At 36.8% G+C, this 14968-nt stretch overlaps 1 protein-coding gene across 1 annotated transcript in view; it reads right to left on the bottom strand.

Moving 5' to 3' along the window:
* Positions 1–1491: 1491 nt before the first annotated feature.
* Positions 1492–14968, bottom strand: part of LOC140136056 (uncharacterized) — a 30056-nt gene continuing 16579 nt past the window's right edge. The window contains 13 exon segments of the mRNA XM_072157761.1: positions 1492–1625; positions 3139–3245; positions 3846–3956; positions 6923–7355; positions 7849–7969; positions 8738–8955; positions 8957–9139; positions 10077–10248; positions 10551–10614; positions 10930–11014; positions 12258–12356; positions 13505–13592; positions 13997–14121. Coding sequence (XP_072013862.1) covers positions 1524–1625; positions 3139–3245; positions 3846–3956; positions 6923–7355; positions 7849–7969; positions 8738–8955; positions 8957–9139; positions 10077–10248; positions 10551–10614; positions 10930–11014; positions 12258–12356; positions 13505–13592; positions 13997–14121 — 1908 coding nt within the window. The 3' untranslated portion in view covers positions 1492–1523.

The following is a 14968-nucleotide window of genomic DNA, read 5'->3' as shown; positions in this document are numbered from 1 at the left end:
TATATTATATTTTAATATCAGTTGACCATCTCCTTTTACCTAAGGCCACAAACTTATCAATCACCCCTTGTACATGCAATAGTTACCCTTAGTGGCATTCACAGGGAAAGGGTTGCCCAGCAAATGGCACATTCTCTGATAAAGTGTTCAAGTTTGGTCTCGGGAATTGCAAAATTCCAACCACAAAACAATGGGTGATTTTTCAACAATACTTCTTGAGCAATATTACTTGTACGCATTGGTGGTAACGTATTTGTGAAGCCCTTTCACACTTTTGTCTTAATCGTGCAAGTGTAAAAACTTACCGACTTAATACCCATACTTGATCAGTCATCACCATTATGTACTAAAATCTGGTATGGTATTTGGCTTCATTTATCACAGGGTTTTTTCCGAGGGGAGTAGAATTTAGGTAACGTATCTGTGACGACATGAACGTAACGTCAGGATTTTTTGCCATTAATAGACCTGATTTTTTTTACTTTGAAACCATTGTGTTATGTACCCATAACTATGGAGCCTGCTTGATCCATCACATATGAGAACATTCATATAGCCAGTTATTTCAAGGAAATGACAGATTGCTATCCATTAGAAATATGGTAACGTATCTGTGAACAATATTAGCGACATAGTCTCAAAGACCTGTTGGAAAAATTTAATAACCTGCGTTGTGATGTTTTATACTTTATAATTAGGGCATGATACCAGCTAATGAAAAGTACCTATAATCCATTATTATGCGCGCATGTATAGCGAACAGAGACACATTATACGGAACGCACCTTGGCTGGCGACATGGAGGAAAACAATGGATATGCACAATCAGCTTTATTGTTTTATACTTTCTAGGCATGTTACAACCTCTAGCCCCACACATTTTAGAAAGCAACTCCTAAGTATTAGTTATATTAATAAAAGTCATTTCTTTCTGATGAAACAAGTCTGAATACGACTAGAAACTATGGGCGACACAGATTTGGCTTTTTGAACACTTTATCGGAGAATGTGCCAAATGCCCTTGAGAATCATATAAATCTGAAAAGATAACAGTGAACTTATTTATGTCCATGTATGTGGCATTGGTTTCAATGTATGAGCGTTTAACTTTTTCATACTAATTGCTATGAGATTAGCAATTTTCCCAAAACTAGATCAAGTTGTTGTCTTCACTATCATTTATTTAATAAATGTGACCGTCCACCACAAATGGGCTGTAATGTTGGCATTTTCACTTTTACTTATGGACAGGCAACTTAAAACTTAAAATAAGCTCTACATTGATATATTACATTTACATGTCCCTGTGGCTTGTTTGCAAGGTAGTAAAAATCAGTAAAAGAGTTGGGAAATCCTTTACTATCTATTGCTTTTTTGAGAGGTTCAATGAACTAAATCTCAAAACAAGCTGTGCTGATATTACAGTTCATTTGTGGTGCAGGGTTCATGCTTAAGTGCGTCACTGCATCATAGATGCAATTTTTGCTGGCCGGGACGTGTTAAATTGAAAATGTCCTCAGTTCCTAGATCACTCTGATGAGTTGAGGTCCTTTGTCATATCTTATAGCACCAGTCTCCAATCTCCGCTCACGAACAAATTCACTGACCCTCTTGTAGCTTGCAGTCTGTATGGAAATAAAGAACAGGAATCATTGTAGTTGAATTACGATTGCAATCTAGGTTAATTACAAGGTCTGTCCTTTACTTAACATATTCACTGTTGCCAGCCAAGAGCATTATCTGATCATCTCTCCATCATGACAAGAACTGGGTACTCATCTACAGCTCAGCCACAGACCAGATATTTGGAAGGCGTCAGACTTGTTATGTTGAATCATATTTACATGTACAAGTACCTACAAAGAGAGTCCCACTCAATCATACTTCTTTCACCCACCACTGTCCCCTCCCCAGGACCCCTTTGCAATAAGCCACCAGTCATCAGTCTATAATATCGAATTGATTAATTCGAATTAAACAATTCATCGAGTGGCCATGGGCAGCGCCATTAGACATGTTACAAACTACCAAGTGACAGGTGATGGACCGTACACACACAAATGAATAGGCACTTTTTTGATAATTTTCACCAAGGTTACTCAAAACTTACCTAGCTAATTTATTATACAGCAGGGGTCTCTGCCTTTTTAATATGTTATGAAAAACTTAATTGAAACATATTTACCGACGGAAATAAAAATCCATCGACGGATAGTCTTGTTATGCTCTCACAAACTTAGAAAATAATCTGAAAAATCCAAAATTTAGGTCTAAAAATTGGCCAAGGTTACTGCTGTCCCAGTTAAAGCACAGGAAGACCAGGTTGAGGTCAACTTTCTAGATTTCCTGTCTACTGGCAGTAATGGCTACTACCCAGTGCTAACATCAATGAATTGTTTAATTCGAATTAATCAATTCGATGTTATAGACTGGTCATTGGAGTGGATAAATGATTTCCCTTTCACTTTGACAGCCAGACAACCAACCATTATCCATCGACGCCATAACATTGCTAAGCCCTCTAGTCACAACAAGTCGTAGAGCCAGAAAAGGCATAAAGCAAGGGCTGTTTCATTGGACTTTGAGTTGAAATTTTTACAAATCCATTACTTTTTTTCATTACCATAATACCTCTAAGGAACTTGCTATGACAAAAACCTCATAATTTCCAACATCAGAAAAGAAATATTTAGAGTTCTTGATTTTGAATTTGGTAGGGACGTGTGGCTGAGATTCGAAAACGTATCCCAAAATTATAACAAATTTGACGAAAAGGAGAATAAAAAATATACTAATTTCATTAGTTTTGTTCTAAATTATGGTAAGTTTGCTCAATTCTGGAAAAAAAATTGTAAAGTTTGCAAAAGAAGCCAACAAAGAAACTGCACTTAGATTTGTTTGAGAAAATGTTGAAACACACAAGACCCCCGAGCCATTCTACCAAATGAAACTTGAATGCTTACCTTGGGGTTGAGGATAGATAGGATGTCATGGATTTTGACTAGTTTGCCATGTTTAGACTTGGCATTGATTTGCAAAAGAAGCCAACAAAGAAACTGCACTTAGATTTGTTTGAGAAAATGTTGAAACACACAAAGACTCCCGAGCCATTCTACCAAATGAAACTTGAATGCTTACCTTGGGGTTGAGGATAGATAGGATGTCATGGATTTTGACTAGTTTGCCATGTTTAGACTTGGCATTGAAATATCTCTTGCCATTGATTTCACCATCTGTATCACCAACTGAAAAGATAAAAAGAAATAAATATGACAATTAAGAATAAGGACACTTTTTATGTTTCTCCTGAAGAGGCAAATAATATTGGAAGGTGTACAAGATCATTTGCACTGATCCTTATGTTAATATTAGGCATGTATGCCCTAAAAATGAAATCTAAATGAAATCATGTATATTCACCCAACAACACAGTCAGTATTTTCAAAGAAAAAATCCTGAATTTAAAAGTTAGGCTACATTGATCAATGGTTATTAAATGCAAGCATTGCATCATTCAAATCATACAATTTACTGCAACTTTAGAATCCAGGTTTTTTTTTTCTTTAAAATACTGTTTTGTTAATAGTGATTGAAATTGGGCGAATGGGGGATGAAAATGCATGCACATAAATCCCCTTTCAGCATTAAAATATTGTGATTCTGAATAATAGTTCTGAAGCTATACATGCTATAGGCGTATTTATAACAGCTGCATTACTTTTTCTGACGTCTTTACATTAAAAACCTGTCATTTGTCTCTTCTATACTAATTTAAGTATAATCATTGAATACAGCAACAAAGAGACAAAAGAAGACAAAACAAAATTGTTGAGTTGAAAACCTACCTGGATCATCAAGTTTCATGCCAACATACAATCTGTGATCTGTCTTTTCTTTGTCAATCTTCCCAACAAACTTAACAGTCCCTGTTAGAATGTCATTGGTTTTGCAGCTTCCTGAAAGATGTAGTAAATTAAAACAGTTTTGAATCTATACTATTAAAGAGGAACTTGCCGATAATCGATACTTTGAAGAGGAACTGATCGATATCATGTCAGAGATTATAGATGACAAATAAATTAATAAATAGATAAATAAATAAGTTCTAGCATTTCCAGATGAATGGTAATTGCATAGATAAATTAATAAATACAAATAATTATTTGGATTTATTGGGTGGATCAACCAATGGTGGCCCGTCATTTCGTTGCCATGCTATAGGCCTACGCACAGTAATACGCACACACGCATAGCAACCCAGTGAGCGAGCACGCGTCAACCTCAAGACGGTACGAAAATTGCGACGGTAAACAATGTAAATGCTATTACCGTTAGAAGATTTTAAGCAGTTATGTCATCATATTGAGGGGGGTCACCGACCATGGGGGGGGGGGGGGGTCACCGACCGGGGGGCTTGATGGCCGCAGTTTTTCGGCAATTTTCCTGTGGAATTTTCTAAATTTTCAGATCGATTGGAGGCACATGCCTGTCCATATCACGCTTCTACGCAACTGATTTAAAGGTATGTAAATTTGTAATTTGAAAATAAATTTTGAGTTTTGATGCCTTTGACTATAACTTGAGTAGGCCTAGAGAGGAAGAAAGACAGAGTAGGAGAAAGGGAAAGAAAAACCTAACGTAAGAGATATAGATAGGGAAAATGAGAAAGAAGTAAAGAAATGATGTGAGCAAAAGTAAAGAGAGATAGAAGGACTGAGAACGAAGGAAAATAAAGAAAGAAATGAAAGGAAAGAAAGGTTTAATGACAAGGAGCCCTGGCGAGAAATAAATAAATAAATGGTGGGAAAGGGTAGGAAAGAAAGAAAGTGAGGACGGAAGGAAGAAAGAAAGAAAGTTAAAAAAAGGTATGGCCTACCAAAAATACGCAAAATGGATTTGTGTTTTGGTCAAATAATAATGCAAACACGCGTTATTGGGCTGGTAAAAGCGATACCAATTGCCATAATTACCATTTCCCCCACCCCACCACCTGAAGTTACGCCTAAGTAACTCAACCTTCTTGAAACCCAATGTTGCTATATAGTATAGGCCTACTTGATGAAAAAGAAACAAATTTAAAAGAAAGAACGAACGAATGAAAGAAAGAAACGGCCACATACATGCGTGCAAAAGTGGAACAAATTCGCACGAAGAAAGAAAGAAAGAAAGACAAAGAAAGAAAGACAGAAAGACAGACAGACAGACAGAAAGAAAGACAACGAAAGAAAGACAGAAAGAAAGAAAGACGGAAAGAAAGACAGACAGACAGACAGAAAGAAAGAAAGACAACGAAAGAAAGACAGACAGAAAGAAAGACAGAAAGAAAGAAAGAAAGACAAAGAAAGAAAGAAAGAAAGAATGAAAGAAAGAATGAAAGAAAGAAAGCAAGCAAGAAAGAGAAAGGGTGAGAGAAACGAAAAGAAAGAATGGGAAAGACTAAAAAGACAGACAGACAGACAGAAAGAAAGAAAGAGCTAGAGAGAGAGAGACAGAGAGAAAGAAAGAAAGGGAACAAGCAAGAAAACAAAAAGGAGAGAATTGGAACGAAATAACGGGAAAGCAGTGGTGCGCGCATGACCAACCCCCCGAATGACCAACTTTTGTTGGTCATTCGGGGGATTCGCGGGAAAAAATTTGCCCTTCACACTCCTAATCAGACTCCATGCGGGGGAACTGAACAACCTCCCCCCCCTTTCAATGTGCTGCCCACGCCACTATGGGAAAGCAAGAAATGGAACGAGATAGAGAGAGAAACTGAAAGAAAAAAATAAGTCAAAAGGGTGTTTGGTACACAAATTACGCAAAAGATTATGCTAAAGGAAATCGTTTGCAAAATGGAGGCAACAAATTGTACCACATCACTGACCGAGTAGGCCCTAATAATTGAGCTGTTAAATCGATACCAATTGTCATGATTACCATTTTCCATCGTTTATGCTAACCGCTCCCGTTTACTAACCGCTCCCGTTTACTCATCTAGCGGGGGCCCGCGCGAAGCGCGGGTACCCGCTAGTAGCTCATGAAATCTGGACTAATGTTAACTAGAACTTTTAATCCAACTGTCTTGTGAAGTTGTGCAGCGGAAATTGGTATCACACATTTTGCAGATTTAATGGGTGCTATCATGCTCATGTTACAACTCCCCACCACCAAGCGAAAATGATTGGATAATGTCAAAAAGATATATAACAAATTTTGCTGTATTTGCAAGGAATCACACTTCCCAAGTTGTGATTGCTCACCCTAAAACTCAATCCCTGAATGCACATAAATTCTAATAACATATTGAAACTGATAATTTAATTGACCCTTGTACAGTTCCGCCATTTTGCAACTAAAACAAGATTCTCCTTGCAAACGCATGCACAAAAAGAGAATCTTTGTTTTTCACACTTTTCTAGCAAGGCATAAGAAGGCTTTTGCAAAACATAAAGGTGTGCACACATTACACATGCAGCACACACTTTACTCGGGTAGAACATCATTTGTGATGCGATCAAGCAAAAATCATAAATATTGATTTTGAGATATAGCCATGTAAAGGAAATATTTCCTTTTGTTTCCTGTTGTTTTGGAAACTGTTTAATTACTCATATCTTTGGAACTGGTTGTTAAATTTCAATGGTGTTTTCTGCTAAATCCAGATTGGTAAATGCCTTTTACTATCCTATAAGAAACTGAAAAGTTAATATATCCGAGTTCCGACTGATTTTGCTTGATCGCATCACATTTTGAGATGACCATGTGAAGGGTCAATACTTTGTCTCGCCTCAAGTCTGGTAGTTCAAATCACACATGTTAACCTAATCATGAAACGCGTACATATGCAGGCAAGGCCAGTTTGTTGGCACCCATGTGGCTCAACCATGTAAACACACCGATGTCACTACTAAGTACAGTGAAGTATAATAGGCCAACTTACCTGGCTTTGCACCTGGCTTCCGTAACCTCACTCTATCACCAACATGGATAAACTGGGCTGCCATAAAATCATCTTCAAACATCAATGTCCCCGCTCTCATCTTATTGGAAGAATCCGCCTCATCTAATTTATCAGAGGAAGATGACGAATGGAGCGATCCATTTTGTAAACTAGGGGTGAGAGGTTTCCTACTAACTGGTGAATATGACCCATCTGGCGTGTAGAGATCATATAATGTAGGCATGTCTTCTTTTGTTCCATTATTATATAAAAGTTTTAGAAATCCACCATTTTTTGTGTTCATGGAAGACAGATTTGTTTGTGATATATTTTCATCAGGTAGTGGTGCTGATTTCGGTCTTGGTTCAGGCAACACGGTACCATTTGGAGGTGTACTGACGTCAAGACGACTTTTGGAACGCCTGCTAGAACTCTGAAATTAAAGTTATAATGTGCAATGTGTCATTGAAATGTAATAAAACAAATTATAAAACAAAATTAATCAAAATATGTTTTTTGTGATTTTCTCCAAAATGGTTGATTTTGCACCAAATCTGTTTACATCAAGACCTCGACTCTTTTCCTTTCAAAAAAGGCATACTTTTGAATGAGCAAGCTTGTATGTTATGCATTAATAATTAAAGATTTGTCACTTTTAATCATTGCATTTCTGATACTTCACAGCTGCCTTGATTTGATTCCAGGATTGATTTCCAAAGTACCTAATAGGAACATTTTTGGATAGACTAGTAAACTCAAGCCTACCCAGGCTGGCACAGCACAGACAAGGCTCAAGTTTGCAGATCCCAAACTCTTGACCAATACCATAGCGACCACTTTGTCATGTTACCCTCCTAAAATATATGACATCTTCCCATCTAACCTAGGGAAGCCTCACACCATTTCCATTCCTAGTTAATTCTTACCTTGTGACTTGCCCGTGTGCTGCTACTACCAGCAATACTTGGTGGTCCTGATGATGAAGATGATGATGAACATGCCCAAGCATCTTGTCTGCTAGAATGACGTCGCACAGATGAAGGGGAACTGGAAAGAACATTTTCATATATTTTAATGACATGGTTAAAAATTGGACACATATCAGGGCCTGAGACTCGTTGGAGGTGAGGAGAATCAAAGTTGATTCTCCTGAAGATATTTTGCGAGAATCAATTGATTCTCACTAAAATAGAGAATGTGTGCGAAGTGCACATCACGAGCGCGTAGCGCGAAGTCCCTACGGCCGGGGTCCAGGGCCCGCTTATAGGCCCTGAAAGCTCTGGGGTTGTAGATGCTCTCTGGTGCAATCTGAGCCTTATTTGGAGCCTCCATTTCATTCAAGAAATATATATCCAGATATGTTCAAAATCTTCATTGTGAAAATGTGTCTCAGTAAATTTTTGTTTCAAAATGTGTTTGTCATTAAATGTGCGTAACGGCGTGGTCCAGGGGCAAAGCTCTGGTGAAGGTCGAGTGGGCGAAGCCCCCAAAGCCAGAGGGTTTGTGAGGGGAAAATTACATTCAAATGGATTAAAAAATAAGGTTATTTTGAGAAAAGAAGCCTAGATAACAGCTTTGAAGAATACATGTAATATTCTTCAAGGCTGTTATCTTGGCTTGTTTTCTCAAAATTATACCGTAAAATATGCAAATTAGGTACCTAAGCCCAGGCGATTTTAGCAGATTTAGAACCCCAAAAGAGACCATTTTTGACATAAAAACTTGTTTTAGACTTTTTTGAACAAATGCTTCCTTAAACTTTCAAAAGTGGTTTTATATCAAACAGGCGTATAACATTTTCTATAAACAACTCACCCTGGATCCATCTTCATAACTTTGACTCCACCGTTAGTAAAACTCCCCCTGGCAGCAAGTCCTCTGTGCATCCTTCTCCCTCCTCCTCCTGGGTCCTCATCTTCCAACTTCTCCTTCACATTCTCTAACTCCTGTGATTTTCTCATCACCAACTTATCCTTGCCCACTAATAATTGTTTTAAGGTATACACTTCACACCTGGCCATTTCTAGATCTTTTTTCGGCATCCGGTAACCGTGACAGTTCTTTCTCCATTGTTTGTATACGTTCTTTGTCGTTTCGATGCGTAGCTCTTGCGAGGATGAGATGTGCTTTCTTTTCTTCCATGTTTGCTTCCGTTTGTTGCATCTTGGTATTAACCTTGTCCATTTCCTGCTGAAGTAGTGGGACTTTGTCTAATTCCTTGTTGGGAAAATAATGAAATAACAAAAATCTTAATATAAATTTTGTTGAAGGAGATTTAGCCAAGTGTAGATTTAAGTAAACAAATCAATCTGTTCAGATTCATTTGATGATTATGAAAATTACCACAATATTACACTTTGAGTGTAATAATGTATTGCATTTCTATGTAAAATCAATAAAATATGTAATGAAAAGTATGCAAGACCATGGTGAAAGATATCAAAGGAAAACAGTATTTGAGAAACATGCACAAAAATATAGTCACCAAATGTGGTTCAAATTGCCACTGCATTCTTTGCGTGCCAAATCCAGGCGGTGGTGGAAGCGATATCGCCATTTTTGACGTCGCCATTGGATTAACACATAATCATGAAATCTTCACAAACAATTCTAAATTTGTTATGTGGTGTCAAAGCAAAATTATCTTACTCTAAAACCGTTGGGGTATGACAATGTACCACACTGTAAGTATGTTGTTTTTCAAATTATAACTGCTAACCGTGTATTTTGAATGGGGCTGTCAGCCTTGTATTTTCGCCAGCCTCGAACGTCACGTGTCGCGTGACCTATGCCGCCTGAAATCAACCATCAAATATCTTTCCATTGCAACAGTGGCGCAGCGTGGGTCATCACATTGGGGGGAACCGACCATGATAGGGGGGCACCAGGTCTGATTTGGGGGGCACAAGCTGTTTTTCAGCAATTTTCCTATGAGATTTTTTAAAATTTCAGATCGATTGGTAGGGGCACATGCTCCCCCCCTGTGCCCCGATGATGCTACGCCACTGCATTGCAATTTATTTCACATATGCCTCCTGATGATGCAAGTCAGCAATTTATAGCACTTCTCCCTGTCAATGATTGTGCTCATCTCTCTGTGTTCACAGATTGTCCTTAACTCCCTTTTAAGTTATATCCCTGCCAAATTCCTTACCTTTTCCATCTTTTCATTCCGTTTAATTTCATCTCGTAACTGATGATGTAAGTCATCTATCTTGAATTCCATTTCTGTACATTTATTCTGCTCATCTTTCAGTGCTTTGTTTGTGATGCTCAGCTTATCTTTCAATTCATTGATATCATAGTCTCGTTCTTTCACACTGGTCCTGAAAAACAAATCGAAATGTTAGGATTTCCTTAAGATCTAGATTCATAAATTTTCTTTTTACATGGTCTATAGAGGATGGTCAGATGGCAGCAGAGAGAACAATAAGTTTAAAATGTTCCATATTTACTTAAATTTTGACACTAAGTTTACCACTACACCAACTTTAATTTTACCCAAAATAATATACATCATGATTTTTCATCTGTAGCCAACATTTCATAATCAAAATTACTGTCACTATTAGCTGTTTGTTTGTTCATTTATTTGTTTGTTTACAGTTTGTTTACAGTAATCACTTACTGGCAGTTTCTGAGCACCTCTCTAAGTGACTCCAAGTTGGCTTCAGACCTTTCCAATTCAGAAACTGAAAGTAAAGAAAAGAATATAAAATGTCAAACTTTTCTTTTGATGCCAGGACTCTAATACGATATCTAGTGGCAACGTAGGCCGATTTGATCAAAATATATCATGCCTATTGAATAAAGACATGTAAATAACCCGCTCTGAAAGTATAAATTGCTTTCCTCTGTGTCAACTTACCATGCCAAATTCAACAGCCTTGTCATGTGATAAGAAAAACAGGTGGGTAATAAATTCTGCATTTTGATTAATTTTAGATAGAGTGTTTTGATTCGGCAAATCGCTAAATGGGCTTTTTTTGTGACTGTATTCAACTTACCCCTTGACTCCAGATACTTAATTTTACTCTGTAACTTTGCATTTTCCCGTTCCAGTTTATCATTCAGTTTTTGTCTTTTATCATTCTGCAAAAAAAACACCATTCAATATGTTGTTATTTGAAAATAGTGAAGAATGAAGCCAAAGTGCGTCATGACGTTAAATACAAATACTATAAAGATTCTCAATAATAGCATAGCTTGAGTTGTTGGGATATGAGAGATGGGCCTGATTGAGGGGGACTGGGTCTACGGTTGAGGGGGTACTGGTTATTTTTTTGACAATTCTGCTTTGTAATTTGTCAAATAGGAGGCATAGGAACATATGTTCCCACAATCAAAGTAAAATTTGACACTTTCGAGTGAAAAAATAGTCTCAAAATTACCAGTGTCCCCCTCCTTAAAACTCTATTGTATGATATCCAAGGAAATGTTGTATAGTATACAAATAATGAATGTTTATGAGTGCAATGGTAAGAATATTTTCATGAGTTGAAAAATGGAATGTTCCATTCAACGAAGCGAAGCTGAGTTGAATGGAACATTCCATTTTTCAACTCATGAAAATATTCTTACCATTGCACTCATAAACATTCATTATTTGTTTTATATAACATCTAAATAGATCTTTGTTATTTGATTTGTTGATTGTAATGGCTTTGCAGGAGTTAAAATATTGTACGAATCGTAGACAAATATGGCTTTTTTTAGCAATACATTCTTGTATCACCCAAAATAAGCCATTCAAAAGTATAATTTTAAGGGTCTATTATTATTTTTACCAGGCGTTTGCTACGCAGTAAAATAGAATTTAAGCTTACCTAGCCACCGGGCCTATCCAATGCGTATTGTAAGCTTACCTTTTCACTTTTCTTGTTTTCTACTTTTTCTTTCCCCAAAGAAAAAAAAATCGGATATGGATATTCGCGGCTTTCCTTGTAGATGTGGATTATATTTCTTCAAAAATATTCATCCAGAATTGCCGCAAATTAAGTTTGTTGTTTTAAATATCCCGTAACACGGTAGGGCCTATGCTATGCATACTGCTCGCCGAAAAAAAAAAAAAAAACACACCATGTAATCTAGCCGTGCAATAGAACGTCACGAATATAACGAAAATGCATGGTGCATATAACTTGAAAATGCACGGCGCATATAACCAAATTCCACGGTAGTGGCGTAGGCCAGTAAAATAGTTTATTTATTGAATGACATGTGACCAACAATCAACCAATCAAATGACAAGGATCTACTTAGGTGTTATATAAAACCAACTAAAAACATTTTCAATACGAAATGATATATTTTGGTGTTCTTAACTTGCACTTACCTCTAATTTTGTAGTATTCAAGATGGCTACTGTTGATTCATGGGCTTTTGTTAATTTTTCATGTTGAGCTGTCAAGTCATGAAATTTTGTCTCAAAATCCTGTGGAAGAAAACACCAAAGTAAATTGTAACAAATTATAATTACATCGGCTCATACACTGTGAAATAATATGGCTGAATGGGCTGAATGGATGAAACAAAACATGCAGAAGAAACAAGATTTATTTTGTGAAATCCACAAAATATGTACTTTATTTATTATACATTTCCTCTCCCCTTTGTGCACTCTTTATTTCCTGTCATATAATTTTGTGTACCTCAGGCACTTTAAGCGTATACGAGGTATTGTTGGTCGAAGCAGCCAAAAAAATTGATTTCATTATCTGAATCAATATATTATTGAAAAATAACACTTTCGTGTTTTGCAAAAGTTCATTCTACAAATCATATACTTTGAAAACTTACTTAATTTATTGTTGTTAATGAGTTATGTATGTTTTACAAAAGTGTTGTTGTTTCAGCCCTCTTTACAACATAACTCAAGAACCACGGGACCTACAAAAGTATATCTGTGATATTTGAATTCTTCTACACGCTCGCTATGAATTGAGCAATGCAATTTTAGCTAAAGCTCACTCCCATTCGCAAGATGCTGTAAACTACTTTTTTTTTTTTTCTGCTTCGACCAACAATACATCGTATACCCTTAAGTCAGTCATTTTGGATGGGTTTTTTTTTTTTTTTGGGGGGGCACTTATTAAAAGGATGCAATGAAAGTCAAAATTAGGAATTTACACAAAGAAACATTCAAAATACTGTAATATCCAGAAATCAGTCATTAGGCCTAATTCTAAGTCACAAGGTATAAATGGTGAATTTATTTTGACAATTGACCAACTTTATTGTTCATGCATATCGCAAAGGGGGTGCTTTGACAGTTGTCATGGAAACATTTGTAGTGGGCCTTATTAAGGAAGGGGCAATAATTAAGTTGAATACATGTACTGTAATTAAGGCAACCCTCAGTTCTTTCAGTTATCACTTGAAGCTTCAGAGGTCAGCTCATCTAAGAAGTGATGTAATTTGTAAAACTGCAGTCAAGAACCACCACAACATTTTTTTGACTTGTATACTAACCAAAAGCAAGCCATCAGTATACTGCTCCCCCTTCCCAGTTAGGCTTGACCGAGGGGTACCCTTCCCCCTCCGTATTGGTGGTCTTGATAAAGGTTTTGCAACATTCCTTACCTCTCTTGCAGCCATTTCTTGTTCAAGTGCTGCTTTTGTTTCTTTCAATTCATCAGCAGTGTCAGAAAATACTTTCATTTCATGTTCCCTGTAAAGTGCAGACATAAAAAAGAATAGTTTGAAGCATTTAAATAGATCAGATAAAATGTTTGTTGAAATAGAGGCTTGAGAAGAGAGGTATATTTCATTGCTTTTCAGTTTGCACTAGCTTCTGTTTTTATTCCCATGCATTCAGAATTATTGGTGGACATTAATCCTTGATTTTGATCATCACATATTACTTGCATCTTTCTTAAGTTTTTCTAGAGTAAGTCTAAAAAATTATTACACATTTTGGGTCAAAAACTTGAATTGGATAAAATCTGCCTGGAAAATCTGATATAAAGTTTACTTTTGTAGTGGATATGTTTGCTCAGAAGTGGGTGAAACTTGCAAATAGAGAAAATGGTCAACACTTGTGTACACTATAGATTCATATTATCCCAATCTTACCTGTGTAGTAGAGCTGTCTGTTGCATGCGTACATAAAAGTTTGGTGCATATCTCTGAGTTTGTCCTGTTCTTTTGTTGAACCAAAATGATCCTACTTGACATGTGTACAAATGACACCATTCATACTGGAATAAAAATGTTAGAAACATGAAATTAGGGGAGAGAAATCGGTTATCCAAACATTTATCATCAGTAAAGTCATATGGTAGCTGCAGCTCTGCAAATCTACCCAATGCTGAGCAGAGACAAAGTTTTATGTGATGGGGGAAACATATGAGGCTAACATGGCTATGCCTGACTGAGGTGTTTTGTCATTTTATGTCATTTCATGGCTACACTGTGGATAACAGACCCAATGAACATAGTTGCTCATTTAAACCATCAGGAAAATATTGATAGGCCTATGCAGTTCCTTTTAATATACATTTCACATATGCATTGAGTAAAAGAACAGAAAGTATCACAATTTAGCTCTAAATATTCTTATTCTGCTCTATAGACGAATCCAATTGCACACATTCCTCCCAGGGCATTCCTACACCTCAATGGCAGCCATGCATAGCTGGGTCCCCCCACACACGTCTGTCCCACCTAAAATGTGAAATGATGTGGCCTTGGCGGGGATATTTAACTGCATTCCATCACTTGTGTTACACGTAGACAAAAAAATGGTGAAAGTTTTAACACAATACAATTCAACATCCAATTTTTTAAGCGGATTTAATCCACCCAATTGGGCAGTCGCAACACCAGTTTGGTGCAGACAGGACTCAGTAATGGCCGACTGAATTCTGACCATCACTTGACTCATTAGATTTGTCTATATGCATACTTCTCCACATTCAAGAAAAGTATAAGATATCAGAATACAACTCTGCTAATAAAGCTCACCTTTTATCCATAATTATCCAACACAATGAAATGCAATTGAACCAGAAATATGCCATCCAGCATATTATTGATACATACTTT

This window comes from Amphiura filiformis, chromosome 16, assembly GCF_039555335.1.
Source record: "Amphiura filiformis chromosome 16, Afil_fr2py, whole genome shotgun sequence".
Classification (NCBI taxonomy): domain Eukaryota; kingdom Metazoa; phylum Echinodermata; class Ophiuroidea; order Amphilepidida; family Amphiuridae; genus Amphiura; species Amphiura filiformis.
Note: the sequence above shows the minus strand (reverse complement) of the source record. Positions and strands in the feature narration are given on the sequence as shown.